General features: G+C 35.6%; 1 protein-coding gene across 2 annotated transcripts in view; it reads left to right on the top strand.

The window, feature by feature from the left end:
• Positions 1–20,312, top strand: part of ADGRB3 (adhesion G protein-coupled receptor B3) — a 798,133-nt gene that overhangs the window by 727,100 nt on the left and 50,721 nt on the right. For both annotated transcript variants that reach the window (XM_027093283.1, XM_027093293.1), the window contains 3 exons: positions 14,002–14,152; positions 16,811–16,880; positions 19,208–19,274. In XM_027093283.1, the coding sequence (XP_026949084.1) occupies positions 14,002–14,152; positions 16,811–16,880; positions 19,208–19,274 (288 nt within the window). The remainder of the gene's footprint in view (positions 1–14,001; positions 14,153–16,810; positions 16,881–19,207; positions 19,275–20,312) is intronic.

Genomic DNA, 20,312 nt, shown 5'->3' with positions numbered 1-20,312 from the left:
TATTGGACTGGAAATATCTGGGGTTGGATGGCTCAGATATAAGGAAATAGAGATTTGAAAGGTGAGCACAAATGGAACCACCCAATCTCAGGTTTGAAAGTGGTTCTTTGGAGAAGTTCTTTGAGATTTCTACAAGTTTTCATGCCCGGAGTCCCATAACTGGCCGAGTGAATTGCATAATTTAACTGAGGGGGTCTTTCAGCGTCAGGCATTTTCCCTCAAGTATCTGGAGGAGTCTGCCTTCCTCCTTGCACCACCAAGAACAGCATTACTCTGTTTTGTTTTTTTTGGGGGGGAGGGGTTGTGTTTTTTGTGTTGTTGTTGTTGTTGTTTTTTTGTGGTACATGGGCCTCTCACTGTTGTGGCCTCTCCCGTTGCGGAGCACAGGCTCCGGACGCACAGGCTCAGCGGCCATGGCTCACGGGCCCAGCCGCTCCGCGGCATGTGGGATCCTCCCGAACCAGGGCACGAACCCGCGTCCCCTGCATCAGCAGGCGGACTCTCAACCACTGCGCCACCAGGGAAGCCCCATTACTCTGTTTTGGCTTGTTTTTTTCCACACCTTTCATTGTCAGCTACTTGATTCTCTTTTCATAGTGGGTTCTATAAAGAAGTATATCAGTTCTATAGGCATTATAAATTAAAATATGAATGCATAGCAGAGGGGCCCATTTTTGTTATTCTTTCTAGGAACTGACTACGACTAGATAAGTTACTATAATAGGTTGAGAATTTGCGTGGATAGTCATTATTGCTAATCCTTTTTAGAACCCACCAAGAGTTAAGCACTTTACATCAATTATATGTAATTTTAAGGTGACCCTATGTAGTGGGTATTTTCACTTCCAACTGACAAATGAAAGATGGACACTGTGAGAAATTGAATAATGTATGCAAGGTCACACATCTGGAGTTATTGACTGTCTATGTTGGATGCACATTGGAATCATAAGTGGAGCCTTGACAATTCTAAAATGGCCAGGCTACACCCCAGACTGATTGCATCAAAGTCTTAGGGGATTGCACTAATTGGTGCATACTTTTTAGAGCTCCCTAGGTGATAATCCTGTCCAGCCAACGTTGAGAATTACTAGCCTGCCTCTAAAACCTAGGACACTTTCACACCATGTGGTCTCTGAATCAAAAGTTGTTTTCACTCCACATTTAAATAGTCTTGTGACACCAAGTGGACAGTTGATTAAACTTGATAAACCGTAAATAAATAAATGTCTTCTTGATATAAAAATGTCTTCTTCTTGTTATCTTCCTCTGCCTTCCAAGTCATCAAAAAAATATTTTCAAGGCCTAGAAACCCCAGCAAAAAGGCTTCAGAGTTTTATTTTATTTGCTCCGCTGTTACAAGTTGAAGGCAACTTTATACACAAGTTACTATTATCCCTTTTGAGTGACTGTATATGGTGCTTACTTAAACCAGGGGATATACACTCACTGATGAATGATTTCCTCTACAAATACGGATCACAATGTAAGTCAGTTTTTAGAAGTATCTTAGAGCTTATAACACATTTCGAAGATTCCAAGTTATTAGTGAAGCTTTAGATGAACTCTTGGCCTTATTTAGCAAGTGGCTTAATTTCATTTCATTTTGAATAAAATTGTTATTTCCTAAGTCTGGAGATAACAGTATATAATGAAGCATCTGCTGTGTGTGATGTACAAATGTTTGGATTCCCAAAGGACATATTTCAAAGAACCAGATTTCCCCATTATATGTGACAAACTTTCCAAGGTCTGCAAATTAGGAACATGTTTTTGCAAGATACATATTTTTAACATCTGTGGAACAGATTTTTATCTCTATTGACATCTATCTAGCATTTATTTTCTTTTTAATAGTGCTGCTTTATTTTAATATGAAATTATAAAAATCTAGCAAATAAGGGTTATTATTGTTTGAGGTATTCATATTTACCAACCATTGATATTGTCCCTTTACTCGTTAACTATTTCATATCATACATGACTATTTAGCAATGTCTTCTATTGTTCAATTTTTTTTCAAAAAAGATGAATCAGAGAGATAATAATATAATAACATTTCCTCATCATAGTTTTGTGCCACTACTTTTAAGCGAGTATTAGAACTTTTAATGGTGAGCCAAGAGTTTTCAAGAGAGAACTAAAGTCCATTATATCTCTTCTCTTGATATTTTCCTTTACATCCAAGGGGAACAATGCACAAGCTAAGTATCTGGGTCTATGAGAGATGTTTGTCAGTTTTCTGCAAATGACACGGCTGTTGATGTAGCATGTCACAGCAGCTATGGAATGAGGGAGGTTGAAGAAGTGGCATTAACAGAAAGATTCTGATTGAAACCTTAATACCATAAAGTTTTCATTTAATTTTGTGAAATGTTGATGCTTAAAGCCACAACACTTACTGGTTTTAATGATTCATTCCATTTGGCATTTGCATATGTGTTGGTGGAATCTATATAACCAGAACTGTACTTTTTTAAAAACAGCTTTATTAAGGTATAATTGATATACAAAGAACTGCACATACTTAATGTGCGCAATTTGTACCATCACCACAATCAAGGTAGTAGATACATCCAACACTTTCCAAAGTTGCCTTGTGTGCCTTTCTTGTTGTTATTGTCTTTAATAGAACACTTAACATGAAACCTACTGTCTCAACAATATTTTTTCTTTTTTTAATTAAAGATAGTTGATTTACAATATTATATTAGTTTCATGTATACAACATAGTGATTCAATATTTTTGTAGATTATACTCCATTTTAAAAAATATTGACTATATTCCCAGTGCTGTATAAATATATCCTTGTAGCTTACCTATTTTATGCATAATAGTTTGTACCTCCTAACCTCCTACCCCTATCTTGCCCCTCCCCCATCTCTCTCCCCAATGGCAATCACTAGATGGTTCTCTATATCTGTGAGTCTGTTTCTGTTTTGTTTTATTCATTCATTTATTTTATTTTTTAGATTCCACACATAAGTGATAACATACAGCATTTGTCTTTGTCTGATTTATTTCACTAAGCATAATACCCTTCAGGTTCATCCATGTTGTAGCAAATGGCAAGTTTCATTCTTTTTTTGGCTGTGTAGATTTATCTGTTCATCTGCTGATTGGCACTTAGGTTGCTTCCATATCTTGGCTATTGTAGACAATGCTGCTATGAACATTGGGGTGCGTGTATCTTTTAGAACTAGTGTTTTCATTTTCTTTGGATATATACCCAGGAGTGGAATTGCTGGATCATATGGCAACTCTATTTTTAGGTTTTTTGGGGGGGGGTTTGTTTGTTTTCTGTTTTTTTGTTTTTTTGTTTTTTGTGGTACGCGGGCCTCTCACTGTTGTGGCCTCTCCCGTTGTGGAGCACAGGCTCCGGATGCACAGGCTCAGCGGCCACGGCTCACAGGCCCAGCCACTCCATGGCATGTGGGATCTTCCCGGACCGGGGCATGAACCCGTGTCCCCTGCATCGGCAGGTGGACTCTCAACCACTGCACCACCAGGGAAGCTCTATTTTTAGTTTTTTAAGAAAACTTCATACTGTTTTCCATAGTGGCTGCACCAATTTACATTCCCACCAACAGTGCACAGGGGTTCCCTTTTCTCCACACCCTCACCAACATTTGTTATTTGTTGTAAAGCTATACTTTTACATGGTGCCTTTTTCTGTTTTATTTGGTGATGATTTGGACAATAAGGACAAATCACTTAATATCCTTTTTGTTTGTTTATAATAATATGTATTTATTTAAAAGCTGTACACTTTTATTTCAAAAAAAAATTTTGGTGGCTTGAAAAGATATAGTATAACCACATAAATATGAGTATTAGCAAAATCGGGTCCCTCACGGCACAGGCAGCATATTGTAGTGAAAGGAGCACATGCTTCTTCATTTGCTGCCTATGCAACTTCAGCCATGACTTCACTGAGTTTCATTTCCTCAGTTATAAATATTGACCTTGTAACATTGCTGTGAAATTAACGTTTAAGACAGAGGATGTGCTTAACAACTTAGTTTTCTCATCATCTTTTAAAATGTAGTAAAACATCTTTAAATAAGTTTGTTTTGCCAAATGAAAATATTTCATGTATTTGATTAAGGTTTTAATTATGATCCTATTATTAACATCTATCATTTATTGTGTACTTACTGTATGTGAAGTTATGTACTACCTTTGTGTAAAGCCCTTTTTATCCATTATCTTATTTCACTCTCACAACAATTCATTTTTAGTCTGTAAGAACTACCATTTTCTGAATATTACAAATAGGAAATTATTAGTGTAGCCTTTAAAGGACTGTCTTTGAAAATCACAACGGTGGTGAGTCATAATTTCTTCCCATAGCAACATTCATATGTAAAGAGTTATGGATGCATCCCAAAATTATGCTGTGTGTGTCTTGTATTGAATACATGTTTTATTCCATGAGAATAGCAAGGTATACACATTTATAATTCATTTATTATGGGCAAATCAGTATGTGAATACAGGAAAGTATTAAAATAATTCAAATACAAATTCATTCATATTAAGGAATTATTTCAGTTTGTCTAAGATTGTTAAAATGTTGTGACAACTGCAATAATTCTTGATTTCTCCATAAATGCTGAAATTAAAGTATATGGATATTGATACTGTTTGATAGTTTATAAATATTTTCCTGGAGTGCTTCATCTCAATATTCTGTTTTTCATATTTTTAACAAAATCAGGTTTGTCTGCATTCTATATGTTCCATGGAGGTTTTATTATATCATGTATCTCTCATCAAAAGCATTTTCTCTTTTGCTTTTTTGAAATATTTACAAAATAGTTATCTAAGATTGCTTATTTTTAAATGTTAACATCCTTCTCTCTGACTTATTTGAATGTTGGAAATAAGGTAAACACTGTGTTTTGTTCTTAGAATTCTTGAAAATCTGCCAAATGAAAAGAGTAAATAATTATATTTCACACTTTGAAAAATTCTTCACTGTAATAATGTAAAATATTTTTCAAGTTGGAATTAAAGAATCATTAAGATTTGAAATAAACTAGTAAAATAGACGTCTTTGATAAACCTAATAAGAAGTAAGAAATATAGATAATCAAACTTAGAAATTAACAAATGGTATTTCTTAAAACTTATGAGAGGGCTTCCCTGGTGGCGCAGTGGTTGAGAGTCCACCTGCCAATGCAGGGCACACGGGTTCGTGCCCCGGTCGGGGAAAATCCCACATGCCGCGGAGCGGCTGTGCTCGTGAGCCATGGCCGCTGAGCCTGCGCGTCCGGAGCCTGTGCTCCGCAACAGGAGAGGCCATAACAGTGAGAGACCCACGTACTGGAAAAAAAAAAAAAACAACAACAAACTTATGAGAATATTAATATAACCAGATACTAAGACATTGGAAAATATAAATGAAAAGGATAATTTCCTGAGAAAACATAAATTTCCAAAATTAATTAATTAAAAATTAAATTAATTCAAGAAGAAGTGAATATCCTGATGAGGTCTTTAATTAGAGAGTATTCATGGTATTGTAGAATTTTAGAGCTAGGGAAGCCTTTAAAGATCATATAGTAAAGATCTCATTATGCATGAGAATGTTGAGGTTCGAAGTTTGTGTGGCAAACTAAAAGAATTCCATTCATGAGCTCTGGAAATTAGGAAGTCAGGGGTTATTCGTGTGGGAGGGCAATTCAGGGGAGATGCTGTATGGCAAGAAGAGAATATGTGAGCTGGTAGTAAAGAAGTTGATGAACAGCTTAACCTTTCAAGAATTTTGACAACTGGAAAGAGAGAAAGCAACCCGATGAGAACCAGTCCAAAAAAAGGCAATAAAAAGGAAGTTGATTGGCTGGTTTGTTGGTTGAAGATAGATATTTTAACAGACTTGTAGGCTAGGAGATTATGTATATAAGCATATAGAAGCTAACTAAATGGGGAGAGTATAGAGCTGACCAAATGTAGGGTCCAGAGTAGTTACTATGTATCAAGCTCTTTACATAGATCATGCCATTTAACCTTTACAACAGTCCTACAGCGTAGGTGCTGTAAGCATCCTCATTTTTACAGCAGATGAAGCAGTGTGTGAACCTGCCTCTTAGCTCTATTACACCAGCTCCTGGAAGGGTGAGGGTCTGCTCTGGAAAGGAGGCAGAGGTAGATGAAGCTAAGGGTCCCAGGGAATATGAGATTAACAATACTATTGATGGTCCGTACCTCATCAGTAATGTTGAAGGCAAGCCCATCTGATATAAGAGTAAGGGGGGAAGTTGGGGCCTGAAAAAGATTGTGAGGCTTAGGGTATTAATGAGCAAAATAACATTGTCAAAATGCAGTGTAGTTAGGTAGTTAAGGAAGTGCACAAGCTCTGGGGTCAGAGACAATGTCTTAACTGCTTCTCCCCATTCAGTAACCATGAAACATGGGCCAAGTTACTTAGTGTCTCCAAACCCTCATGTGCCAAATGGGGATGGTGATCATCTGACTACACGTTATTCTCTTTTATGCCATTAGGAAAACCTCTATCTTGCTTTATTCTTCTTTTGAGACTTCCTGGAGGATTCTTTGTATTGGGTTTGCTCCATGACTTAGAATTGGCCTGTCAAGCTTAAAAAAAACAAAAATTGATGGGAATTGCATTGAATATATTTATCAGTTTGGAGAAGATTGACATTTACATGACACTGAGCCTCCCAATTCATGTACATAATATATTTCCCATCTATTCATGTCTTGTTTTGTGTACTTTAATTAAATGTTAGCATTTTCTACATGAAGCTCCTGCACATTTTTGTTAAATGTATTTGAGGTGTTTTATAATTTTGGTTGTTATTTTGAATAGGACCTTTTCCTTCATCTGATAATCTTTCCCTAGTGATTTTGTTTTATAGGTGCAATGTCTTTGCTCAGTTTCTGAAGGACTTAATCTGTTTTAGAAATTTTAATTTTTCTGTTACCTCTATTATCTCTCCTCCTGCCTCACTTTTTTTTTTTCTTCGCTTGGCTTTTTTTCATTCTTCCACATTGGAAGATTTTTTTCAATTACCTAATTATCTTTGGCTGTGTAATCATATATAAAAGCAAGGCCCTAAAAAGTGACTTGAAGTTCTCTACTAGGATAGATGGACTTATTGAAAGGTAATCTACATGTTAATCAAGGATGAGCCAGTGTATGAAGATTTTTCCCCTTTGGGGGAGAATTTTAACCTCTGACCTGCTGGCATTTGGGGAGTAGAAATGAGGGGGACAGAGAGGGAGGGCCCTATGGTTTAATACATACATTTGTATCTGCCTTGTACACTTACCCACTGAGACTGGTGTCTGAGTTCAGAACCCAACCCACTGAATTTTTCAAAGACTAAGCCTCCCTGTGACAGTGCTAGGCTGTATTGGGCTGGGAAGAAATAGTTTCAGCTGCTCTGTATGTAGAGTTTTCAACCAACCTGGCTCTTTTTCAGTCCCATGCAAACTTGGGTCTTCCTTCCATTTCTGGCCCTTACTGTTTCCACGTGTTAAACCCTCTGAAGGTCTGCAGGGTGAATTGTCTCCATTACAGTCAGTATTTCTTCCACCACCCCTCACCCTACAAGAGCTTAGGCTGTAACTTTCTCTGCCACTCTAAGTCAGTTACACCTCCTTCCCTCAGCATCTTATGAATTTGTCAATGCCTTGAGTTCATTCACTCTTGTCTACTGCCTATTCTCTTTTTTTCCTGTTGCTTAAAAATTTGGCCATTTTAACATGGTTTGGGAGGGAGAAGAAAGACAAATCTGTCATGAGTAGTTAGAAAGTTTGTACTACATCTTCCAATGGATATTGTTGGTATATAAGGAAGTCAGTTTTGTATATTGATATCAGTGTACAGGAAATATAATATTTGTATGTTGATCTTATTTGCAGCCACCTTGTTGATTCTTCTTATTATTTCCAATTGTTTAAAAAATTGATCCTTTTGGGTTTTCTAGTAAGGAGATATATTTCTGCAATGATGAAAATATTGCCTCTTCCTTTCCTATTACTTTTTCTTATATTGTTTTGGTGAGGACCTCCTATACAATTTAGAATAGTAGAAGTGATGGTGGGCCTGCTTTAATTCATGATGGGAATGCTTCTAATATTTCACTATTAGATATGATTTTCAATCATAAGTTTTGGAGAGATAAACTTTATTAAGTAAGAATGTTCTCCTCTATTTGTAATATGTAATGAAGATATCTTAAATGATCTTTGGATTTTGAATTTTATCAAATTCTTTCACATTTATTGATATGATCACATGATTTCTTTAATCTGTTAATATAATAAATTATATTGAGGGTCACTTTAAATGTTGAAATCATCCTGCATTAGTGGGCACACTTATCTGACAGTGATTTAGTATCTTTTTTTCTGTATTTCTGGATTTGATCTTTAATTTAATACTTTCACATTTATGTAGATAAGTGAAAATGGCTCATAGTTTTCTTGTTCATTTTGATGTCAATGTTATTCTAGCCTTGTAAAATGAATCAGATACTTCTAATCTTTTTCTTTGGCCTGAAAATATTTTATAAAATGGGACTTATAATACATTAAGTTTGTTAGAATTTGCCGGTAAATTTTTCTGAACCTTCTGTCATTTTTGAAGATTTCTTTTATTACCTTTTACTACCTTTCCATTTTAGCTAAGATTAAATTTTATCTCTCAGGCCAATTTTGATCATTTATGTTTTTCTTGAAGAATGTCCATCTTATGTAGATTTTCAATTATATATATATATTACCTGCTATTCTTTTATGATACTTTTAATAACATTTTTTATTCCTAATGTTATTTATTTTTCTTTCTCCTCCACCCTTTAAAAAATCACAATAGCCAAAGGTGTAGCTGCTTTATTAGCCTCTTGAATCAGCTTGGGTTTTATAGATCAATTTGACCCTTTTTACATATTTTCATTTGTAATTTCTGCTTTTGTCTTTATAAAACTCCTTCTGATTTCTTTAAGTGGCCCATTTATTTTCATTTTCTCTTGTTTTCTATCTGTGGCTTTAACTCTCCTGAGTACTGTCATAGTAAAATTGCACAAGTTTTGATACTGATTTTCAGTTCTAAATAGTTTATAATTTGGAATTTAATTTCTCTTTAATTTATTAATTATTTAAAAGTTTTCCCCCCAAGAGGTACAGAATTTTAATTTTGATTTCTAAACTCATTACATTGTAGTTTGTGAAAATGTCCTGTATGTTATCAAACTACTTAAGTTTATTTTATTCTACTTTCTGTCCTAGCACTAGTTAACTGCTATAAATATTCTATTTGTATTTTAAAGAACTGCACATGTTGTTTCTTATGTATAATATTGCAAAGGAAGAAGATTAATCACTTTTACTGATTGTTATAGTATTCCATATTACTATTTTTCTCCACTTTTCTGTGACTTTCTGAGAGCTCTAGGTTTTCTTTCATTGTAAACTTAGTTTGACAGTTTGTCCTCGTAGTTTTCTCAGGTTTTGTTTCATATAATTTGGAAACTTGTGATGAGTTTCATAGAAATGTGTTACTTTGGAGACTTCTTTATGGCCTGCTCCTTTTATCAGTATGAAAAGTCCTTCATCTCTTTTAATGCTCTTTTCAGTATTAACATTGTGACATCTGATTTTTTTCTTATTAGCATTTGCTTAATATAGCTCTTTCATCTCTTTATTCTCAGTCTTCCTATGTCATTGTGTTTGAGGTCTCTTATAAACTCATTACTGGATTTATTTTTTTTTATGCAGGATAAAAGTTCTTAACATTTAACTAGTGAATCTAAAGCATTCCCATTTATTGTGATTCCTGTAGTTTGGAATTATTCTTATCCTCATTTAATTTTTCTGTGTATTATATTTTCTAGTTGCCCTTTTGCCTACCATTAATTGGACTGATAGATTTTTCTTAGTTCAGTTTTTCTACTATTTTACAAATATATTGTTTCCACCATTTTTGGTTACCTTAACATTGTTAACATAAATGTTCAAACATGTCTTTCTAACATCTAGAGTTACTCAGTATCTGAAATATTCCTGCAGACAAAAAAAGAGGCTTCAACATACTTTTAAATTACCCTGCTCCTTTGCAACTTTTATGTCTCACCTTTTAGCCCTCATTGATAGTATTTTGAATTATATATCCAAGTGGCTATATAATAAATATATATTTTTAATTTTTAATAAACATTTATTAAGACTTAACATATTTTAATATTGATATTCATGAGACTTCTTTTGTCTCATTCCTTTCTTCTGGATTTTTTATAATTATTGGTTTTTATTGTCTAGCAGTTCTTTCAGAGAGAATCTTAAGGTAATAAACTTCAAAGTTCCTTTCCATTCTAAAAAATGTCTTTATTTCTGCCTCTACTTGAATAATAGTTTTGCTGGGTGTAGAATTCTGCAAAGTTATTTTCCCTTAGAATGTTGAAGATAGCCTATTGTCTTCTTATATCCTGGGTTGCTCACAAGGAATCTGACGTCAATGTGATTCTTATTCCTTTGGAAGTAATCTTTCTTTTGACTCTGACAGCTTCTAAGATTTTGTCTTTATTCTTGATGTTCACAGATTTCATCACAATAGATCTTGGGGGGTGTGTGTGTGTGTGTGTATCTGTCTTCCAGCTAGAGGATCTTTAATGTTCTGAGAAATTTCCCCATAATATTTCTTTAAAGGCTTCCTCCTCCCTAAATTTTCTCTCTTTTTTTTCTTCCAAAAATACTTTTAAACAGATGTAGGAACCTCTGTATCATCCATATATCGTACATCTCCTACTTTCCATGTCTTAATCTCTGCTCCTAATGGGTAGCTTTGGGCTTGGTATTCTTCATTCCTCCCTCGTCAGCTCTCTGTTTTTCAGGCATTTCTCACAGTACCTAGTCTACCATAGTTTACATATCTTTTCTTTCCAGTTATTTTATGCAACCTTTTCTGTTGTCCCTATAGATTTGCAATGAAAAGTGTACGTGAAGGTTATAGGTATAAACTGTCCTCAGTTTGCCAAGTTAAATACCTTTCCAAGTTTTGTAATATTTATCAACAACAGGGAAGGAGGAGCCGAAGAAGTGAATGATGAGCTTGAAGAGCTAGTGAGTGGCAAGCTGTGAAGACCCAGCTCTGATGGAGTTGAGAGTAGACACACATGGGCTGAGTAAAGACAGGGTGTGAGAGGGTGGAGATCACCACAGAGGGTCCGGTGGCAGGAAGAATTGACCAAGAGACAAGACATGAACGTTGACAGAAAAGGAAAATCAGAATTTGAGTTTATAAGTGGAAAAGTCCCCAGTACTGTGGGGATCCAAGGATGGGTGATCTCTGAGGGTTCCTGATGTGGGATTTAGGTTCTGTGGAAGAAGAAATCAGAGAATCCTGAGCCCCAGACTTAGAGTGGCCACCTTCTGGAAACTGATGGGACAAATGTGAAAATAACAGACTTTATTTGAAAATCGCTATTTATAAAAGTTGTACTTTAAAAGACAGCTTAGCAAATATAAGACATCAGTAGAAAAATCAGTGTGTGTTTCATGAAGTGTATATCTGAGTATACTGATCCTTCACGTGATAATGAAGCAAAATGTAGCTCCCTCTCTCTCAGCATCATAGCATCATAGGGTTTTGCTGTACCCTTCGTACAAGATTAGTTTTGTAACTTTAGACCTCTTTAGTCCACAGATACACATTTATTACGTTGAGACAGCTTAATTCCATACTTGGAGCACTTTCTAGATGTATATGAATTTCATCTGATCATAGTAGGATGCCACCACCCATAGAAATGGGTCTTACTTCTCTCGTTACTGTATATTTCCCCACACACGTTGTGACCATATTATTGTCCCGAGAGACATGAATTCTCGAAATATAAATGTCAGTAACCCCAAATTATTTGTATTATGTGTATTTCAATTTACATTAGAATTAAAGGGAGTCTCATAAATCCCAAAGTAACAAGCATAATATAGCGAGAGCAAATTAAGTCACTGTAGTGAGACCCTGAGCATTTTACTACTTCTTACAAAATGTCAGTGCCTCCAGCACTTATCATTTAAACATTTCAACATTTTACATTGTTTCATATAAGCCTGTACTGATAGTTTATAAATCAATAAACACATACAGCTGAGAGGAGACGACCAGTTGGAAGGAAATGACAGGTGAATTAGAAAGTGTAACTAGTCCAGGTATTGAATGGAAGGGTTATCTTTGAAATTCAAATCGGGATCAGGGACCACAGATCAAGAAGGAGCAAAGTAATCAGCCTGCAGATGTTTCAACTTCAATGTGGAAAAAAGTCTGTGTCTCAAGGGCAGGAGGAATCACAGTTGGTTAAAGCTCCTGCATTATGGCTGAAACAGGAGTACAGGGATGAGGAAGAAGGTGCTGGAAATCCATGACTTTCTCAGACTGAAAGTTATCAATTTCTTTATGGATTGCTTTTTTTTTTTTACATTTTATTTTATATTAGAGTTGATTAACAATGTTGTGATTATTTCAGGTGTACAGCAAAGTGATTCAGTTATACATATACATGTATCTATTCTTTTTAAAATTATTTTCCCATTTGGGTTGTTACATAATATTGACCAGAGTTCCCTGTGCTCTACAGTAGGTCCTTGTTGGTTATCCATTTTTAATACAGCAGTGTGTACATGTCAGTCCCAAACTCCCATCAGTTTTGTAAGAATAAACTTAAGTACCAAGTAGATTTAAGTACCACATGAAATAAGGAATCCCATGCTGAAAAATGGTAACAGCATTTTTAGTACTACTTAAAAAAATGATGATTATACTCATAATCGATTAAGCAGTTGCCATCTGCCTAGCACAGTCCTACTCAGCATCTGTACATTATCCCTCCTCATTAAATCAACCTGGTGAGATAAACATGGTAAAGTTTTTTTATATATGATTAAAAGAACTGAAAAGCGAAATTAACATCTGGTGAATTTCCAAAGAATAAACAAATAATTTGGGTTAAATTTTTTTAAAGATATTCTGCTATAGTGGATGGGAATGGAGATGGGAGGATGGGGATTGTATTTTTATTTCTTTGTTATGAGTTTTTAGTGATTTTTTTTTGTAGCTCTCTCTGTTTTGCTTTTTTTTCAATTTTTGGAAACAGCAAGACTGAAACTGACAAAGGAAGAAATTAGTTTGCTTACTGGGACTGGTTTATAAAGACTGGCATTTTAACAAGATTTACACAAAGAAATTATACCAGTAGTGAAGTAAGTAGCAGCCTTTACCAAAATGAAGCTGCTCATCTTTGCAGATGAGTCACAAGTAACTAGTGGTGGCACATATAAGTGATTAAGTCGCACAAAGAAAAAGATCTCTGAAATCGTGGCTGTGTACTGCCAGTGACTTGGTTAGCTTTTCAAAATGATTTGATTAGGATACACATTATAGTGTAATAACACAGAGCAATGTATTAAGTGCTTTGAAATACATATGCTATTTTTTTCTAGGCTGTTAGCCAGACCTCATTTTGTACTTTGCCCTTACACCTTGAATATCACACTTGTATAAAAAAGCATAGTAATTTTTTTCTTTTGAAAGGCTGTGGCGATATAATCTTAACATCAACAGATAATACAACAAAGCATTATTGGTTAAAAAGGAAGGATAAAGAATGTACCAAAAAGAATTATGCAAGATGTCTGTAACTTAAATTAACCCAAAGAAAGGATCATTCCCATAATTATGTTTCAAGAAAAAAATTCAAGTAAAGTATTAATTTAAATCTCCCTCGAGTTTAAATTTACATTCAGGCTTCACCTCATAAAAAACTGAACACACAAGTGGAATTAGGCCATTTTTTTCTATCATAGATAATGTACAGCATAAAGACTCCAGGGTCTCTAATTTCTGTAAATAATTACTCTGTCACAAAGCAGAGGTAGATATTTGAAGTAAAAGCAATGGGTTGGAGATTAACAACCTTCTGAAGGACATGTGATGCCCGCATATTAAGTGTGAGTCTTTTCTGTTTCCACAGAGCATCTGTACAACCACCACTGCATTTTTGCACTTTTTCTTCCTGGCTTCATTCTGTTGGGTTTTGACTGAGGCGTGGCAATCATATATGGCTGTAACTGGAAAAATTAGGACGCGGCTTATAAGGAAACGCTTTTTGTGCCTTGGATGGGGTAAGCATATTAATATTCCCTTTCGTGCTCTTGTTAAAATGACCTTGAACACTTCTGTAATGAATGAAGCTGGAGAGTGTGATTATCCCCAGGCTACTTTGTCTAATTTGATATGAGGAAGTGGAAATATAGGAGGCTGGTCATATATGAAACATTCTTTGAGCGTTTGGAACTTTAAAAAGGAGTGAATATTAGATGACCATGTAGCTGGTCAGTTGATAATCAATAGTGCCCACGTGGTAGGAAATGAGACCTGAGGTATCTACAAACAAGGAATCAAAGTGTTCTCTACTAATAGGTTCTGGAAACACAAAATGTCTTAAGATGTTCAGGGCTCAAAGCATGATGTTCTAGTCATGTACACTAACCATGTACTGTACTCCCCACAAGAAAACTCTGAGGACTCCATTTCAATAGAGCTATTCGCGTCACAGGAGAAAGCTGTTCAGACCGTGAGTGAAACCTCATGGCTAGTCCGTGGGGTCCTCAAAGGAAACACAGAATTGCTGATGGGCTGAGGATGAATTAATTCTTCATTAGGAAAACTTTCTGTCACATTGACTTATGAAATGGACATCTGGAAGACCTATACATTTCAAAGGACCAATTCTAATGTTTAATTGGAATTAATAAATTGGTTTAATTATAATTAATTAATTAATTAGTTTAATTCACTTAAGAAACTAGTTTTAGGGAGAAAAACAGGATTTTGTCTTATTTGCCTTTGAGTCTCAAAAGACCTGCACTAAAAAACCTGGAGAATTTTGGACCAAATATATAAGAAATGCCTAATGTACCAGAAGACTGGAGAATAGGATGCTAGAGGGACCCTGAAAAATTAGAAATAAGTGGACTTATTACCATACCAGAATAATTCATGCTGGAAAATATAGGACCAAGAACACAAGGATTATCCATCAGTTTTCAGCTAGGGGATGTCATGTCTGCACAGGGAAATGGGAAAACCATTAAGAAGAGATTGGAGAATGTAATGTACTTACAGTTTCTTAAAAGTTTTGTCTGGATTTCATGTTAAAGACCTTCTAAAGTTGAATCAGGAATTGATTAGGTCTAAGAACTACAGTATGCAGGGAAATGAAGACTTTCCTTGAAGTATAAAGAGTAGCAATTTTCAGGAACCTTAGCTACCTTATTTAACATCATTACCAAAGATGATATTGAGGAGAAGGGTGCACAGCTGGTCTCCAGGATGACAGCTAATATTAAACTCCTCTGGGTAGCAAAAAAGCTAAACCAATGGTTCTAGACTGTCAGGAGGTCTGGGAGTGGGCAAAATAGTGGCATATGAGTTTCATGACGGCAAAGGGCAACATAATAATTTAGAAAATTTTTAAATCTAAATTGTATGGAATGAAGATTATTAGCTCTTCAGCTAGGACCCAGAAGAGAATTTTTTTCTAACAAATTCGGTCTGGTCAATCAAAAAGTTCAACTATATGAAAAAGGAAGAGAAGAAGGAGGACAAGAAAGGGAGAGGAAGAGACATTATACATATAATTATATACATACATATATTTACAAATATATGTGTGTACATATATATATGTGTATATACACACATATATATATACAGAGAGATATATACATATACACACACATATAATATCATATATATGCAGAGAGAGGGAGAGACCGGCATTTGTTTAAAAGAACACGGTGTGTTCCTCAGAGGCGCTCTTTACAGTTCCCATCATTTAAACCTCGTGAAGGAAGGTGATGTCATTTGAAGATTCCCAGAAGAGAATAAGAAAAAATGATAGGAAGAAAGAAGATGGATGGAGGGGACACAGGAAGATGATGGATTTTTCAACCTGAAAACACAAACATGGTCTTCCTGATAAAAAGGCATGACCGGATAAACCATTAGGTTAGACTGAACTCCATTCGCCAAAAACAGGGAGTTTCCATTGAACTTGAGCAAGGTAAGCATGATTCATAGAAACATAAACTGAAAGATGTCAGGTCGGAATTGGTGCAGGAATGCAGGCACTTGAATGCCAAGAGGGACTAAGTATTGTCCAGAGTGATACCTACCTAGAGGTTCATGAAGAAAAACTGGCATAAATTCCCCGAACTTTGTTCAGGATTGTTAAAGGAGTATGGGAAGAAGCCTAAAAATCAATTCCTCAAGCCCTTAACCCTGTTCCTACATTCTTGTTATAAGTAAATCATAAAGAAGTAAGTGATTTATTTTTTCTATCTTATTATAAGTACAACTTGATGTGGATCGATATGAGGCCAACTGAATGTTCCATTTCTGTGATACTCCATCACACCAGAACATCCTTTTTTTGCCTTTCTGATTTTATAAATATAAATTTCCTTTGTAAGAGTGTAAACCGCTAGGGAAAAAAACAAAAGATATACTAAATCTCTGTTATGAGTTTCCTTTAAACCCATGTCAAATGCGGTGGTAACCTAGCAACATCAGAGAAAAGCGCTGACTTAAAAACCTAGCTGGTGTACTCATGTTTTTGTACTTGGAAGAAATTTTGTAATGGAAACATACTTTATGAAGTGATTCATCTGAAGGTAGTTCCTCCGATTTCAGCACTCCAAGTTTGTTCTGGCTTTGCCTGAGCCAGTGTGCACAGTGGTTGTAGCTGAATGTGAAGTGTGACAATGCTTTTCTTGCAGGTTTACCAGCATTAGTGGTGGCCACATCAGTAGGCTTCACCAGGACAAAAGGATATGGCACTGATCACTAGTAAGTCCGTCCACAGTGATAAATCTTGTTTATTATTAAGTAACTCATCAAATATGCTTCATTAGTCTTGGCTGGCACTGCTGATGGCTTGCACTTTATCACTGAGTCATTAACAATGGTATAAGTCATATTACTGAGGAATGATGGAAGTGGCTTAAATGCACAAAAGTTAAACATTAAATGCTGCAGGACTATTCAGAATTCTTGTTTCAGTCTCCCATGTCTTTGTAAGACCAGCGTCCTTAATTTCTAAAATATTTCAATATTTACTTTGCATGTTCAATCTCAGATACCTTTTTTAAAGAACTGGATAAACCTTGACATGTTTACATTTTAGAATATGATTCCGATCTGAGCTTCTGATTTCACAGATGATAGTATATACTGGTAGCCACCAAATTATGTCACGTTAGTTCAAGTTTTGTTGCTATGTTGGGGTAATGCATATTGAAACCTGTAGGTCAGGGAATCAATAGACTCCAAACTAGAAAATTCCTGGGCTGTGGAAGAAATTAGAAGGGAGAAAAAGGGATGTGGCATCAGCCCACCCTAATCAGAGCTGGAATACTTATAACATTCTATGAGAGAATTTATAAGTCAAGACTACATTTAATATTTCAAATGTAAAGCAATGCACTTTCATATTTTACTTCATCTGCTCTTTCAAGTTGAGGAGACAGTAGAGAAATGAGGAAAGAGTTGTGCATCTTATTAGAGGCATACGTCTTAAAGGGAGATGTCCTGTTTAACTGGGCTCAGGTTTGAGATAGGGATTGTTGCTAATGAGGCCCTCTGGTGGGTACATCCAACTGGAGAGTGTGCCAAAAGACACCACTTCACCTGCCACCCGAAAGAAACCTCCAAAGAATTGCAAGAACTCATGTCATCAGAGCACTTGCTTTTCTTATGCAATCTACAGTACAGAAAAACTCCCTGGTAGCATATGGTGTAGAGCAGTCCTAGTACAGCACCATTACCTTTAAGCTATTGCTTTTCACAGTAGCATGCCTCTTTTTGAAAGGCACCATGTTGGGGACATGGAAAGAAGTAGGATTATAGATGGCACAGTTCCAGCTTTCAAGGAGTGTATGATTAACAATGAATGCAATACGATGAGGAATGTATCAGTTTAAGGTGAATTTACACAAAAATGCAGTAGAAATTGAGTAGCAGTCTCAGAGACACCAAACTGAAGCATTCTATCAGACTAAGGGCTTTTTCTCCAGGTATTTTATTTTTAAAATAGATATTAAATCGTCGACCTCAAAGTGGAAAAGTAGACTTTTATCTATCCACTGTTATGGCCAAGGAGCAATAACTAGATGCAGACTTTGAATCCACACACACACGCACACACGCACACACGCACGCATGCACGCACGCATGCACTGATTTACATAGTAACATTCACCTTATTAAGTGTATATAATTCTGTGAGTTTTAACAAATGCGTAAGTCATGTAACCACCACCACAGCCAATATAGAAAAGTTCTTAGAAGAGAGAGAACAGTTATTGTTAATTGTTGATTGTTGGTCACTTTGGAGGTAGTCTGCTGATTCTGAGGACTGAGAAATAATATGGAAAGGGTCAGAGGTCAAAGACAAGTGCATGAAATGGTGGGCATGACTGCATCAAGGGGACCTCTTGACAGCCCTCTGCTATGAGAGAATGAGTGTTTTTACCTAAGTGGTTACCATGTCTCTATCAATGCAAACCTGCCTCTCTTGGTGAAGCTAGTAATTGAAACAAACACAGCTGTATTTATTTTTATTCAAAAGCTTATCTTCAGTGATTTTTTTAGTAGTCTAGGAAAAAGTAAAATTAGAAGAAAAAAAAAAGCATGCAAAATGTAGATTATCCATTCTTTGCAATGATGGCTTTTAAACCAATGTCTCCCACTATCTCAATGGCCTCAAAGAAGAACAGGTAAATGGCACATATAAGACTCTAAAAACATGCTGTTCTTGCTTCAAAGTATATTTGAAAAATTCCATAATGGATGTAAAGCAGCATTTTACAAAACTTAATCATCACCTTTGTACTGAAAGTCAGTATAAAAATCTCACTGCAAGAGTAATTTGTCTAAAATGTTTTAACTGCCCAACAGTAAGACCTTATAATCAAAGCGTCTTTTCTGTGAGAGGTATATAGTATTTCTTACTCACTAAATGAGCTAATCTTAGCTTTTTTCCACATCTTCTGTGCTATTTTTTTTAAACTACAAACCTTTGAAATATGCCAAAATTCCAAGTTATTTGTATCACACTTTAGTGGTTTAACCCTTATCACTAATTTTTGTTAGTTTTTATCTGATGTTATTTTCAGCTGCTGGCTCTCCCTTGAAGGAGGACTGCTCTACGCTTTTGTGGGACCCGCAGCTGCTGTTGTCCTGGTAAACACCGAAATCAACTTAGTTTGTTTTCTTAGCAAAGGAAGGCTACCTCGTTTGCATTAGAGAGACACTTCCATATTGTGTAGAAATGTTAAAGTTCAATGAATCTTTGCTTAAATTTGAATGTTAACTGCCATTCAGTCCTTTATTACGCTAAAATATTCTTATTTTGAAGGCTGAAGAATTAAACGTGGGAGTGTGGGATTTCTCTTACAGGAATTTCACATTTGTGACGAAGTTTAAGTTTTGGTAAATTCTTCCTCATTAATGTATAGAATTTCATCATTATTATTTCAGCTTCACACTACTCTGTATGAGCTACATAGTTATTAAGATCTCTTAATAATAACTGTGGCCGATACCAAATAGCAACAAGAAAATATATGTTCGTGGGTCAAAGTTTCTTAGCCTCCGTGCTGCAGACATCTTGAGCTGGACATTTCTTTGTTGTGAGGCTGTCCTGTGTGTTCATCAGCACCCCTGGCACCTACCTACTAAATACCAATAATACCCTTCAGTTGTTAACAATCAGAAAATGTCTCCAGACATTTCTCAATGTTCTCTGGGGGCAAAACTCTCCCCCCCCACCCCGGCCCTGGCCCCAGTTGAGAACCCCTGCCATATGTTATGCATAAGTTTTACAAATTTTTCTTTTCTGAATCAGAAAATAATTCCTTTACATGTTTGTTTATAGGAACACGAAAATTTCCCACTAATCTGCCTTTCTTTCTCTCTCTCTGAATTTATTGATTACAAATCTTTCTTGCCTAATAAATCTTTGAAAAATGTTAGAGAGTAAAGAAACAATCTGAATGAAATACAAAGATCCATTCCGCTGTACAATTAGATTTCTAATTGAAAAGTTACCCTTTGGTTTCTTGAACAATTCATTCAATAAATTGGAAGCTAGCGATATCTTTCTTAATAACTCTGCGTGACTTTTCTTCCTGTAAAGCTTGTCCTTCCGCCTCTAAATTATAACAGAGAGCAGGAACTGTGTGTGATTCACAAGAAAAAGAAAATCTAGGCATGAGGGTT

This window comes from Aethalodelphis obliquidens, unplaced genomic scaffold (genome assembly GCF_003676395.1).
Source record: "Aethalodelphis obliquidens isolate GAN/ISIS:26980383/991018 unplaced genomic scaffold, ASM367639v1 scaffold3, whole genome shotgun sequence".
Lineage (NCBI taxonomy): Eukaryota > Metazoa > Chordata > Mammalia > Artiodactyla > Delphinidae > Aethalodelphis > Aethalodelphis obliquidens.
The sequence above is the reverse complement of the archived record's forward strand: the minus strand, read 5'-3'. Positions and strand labels throughout refer to the sequence as shown.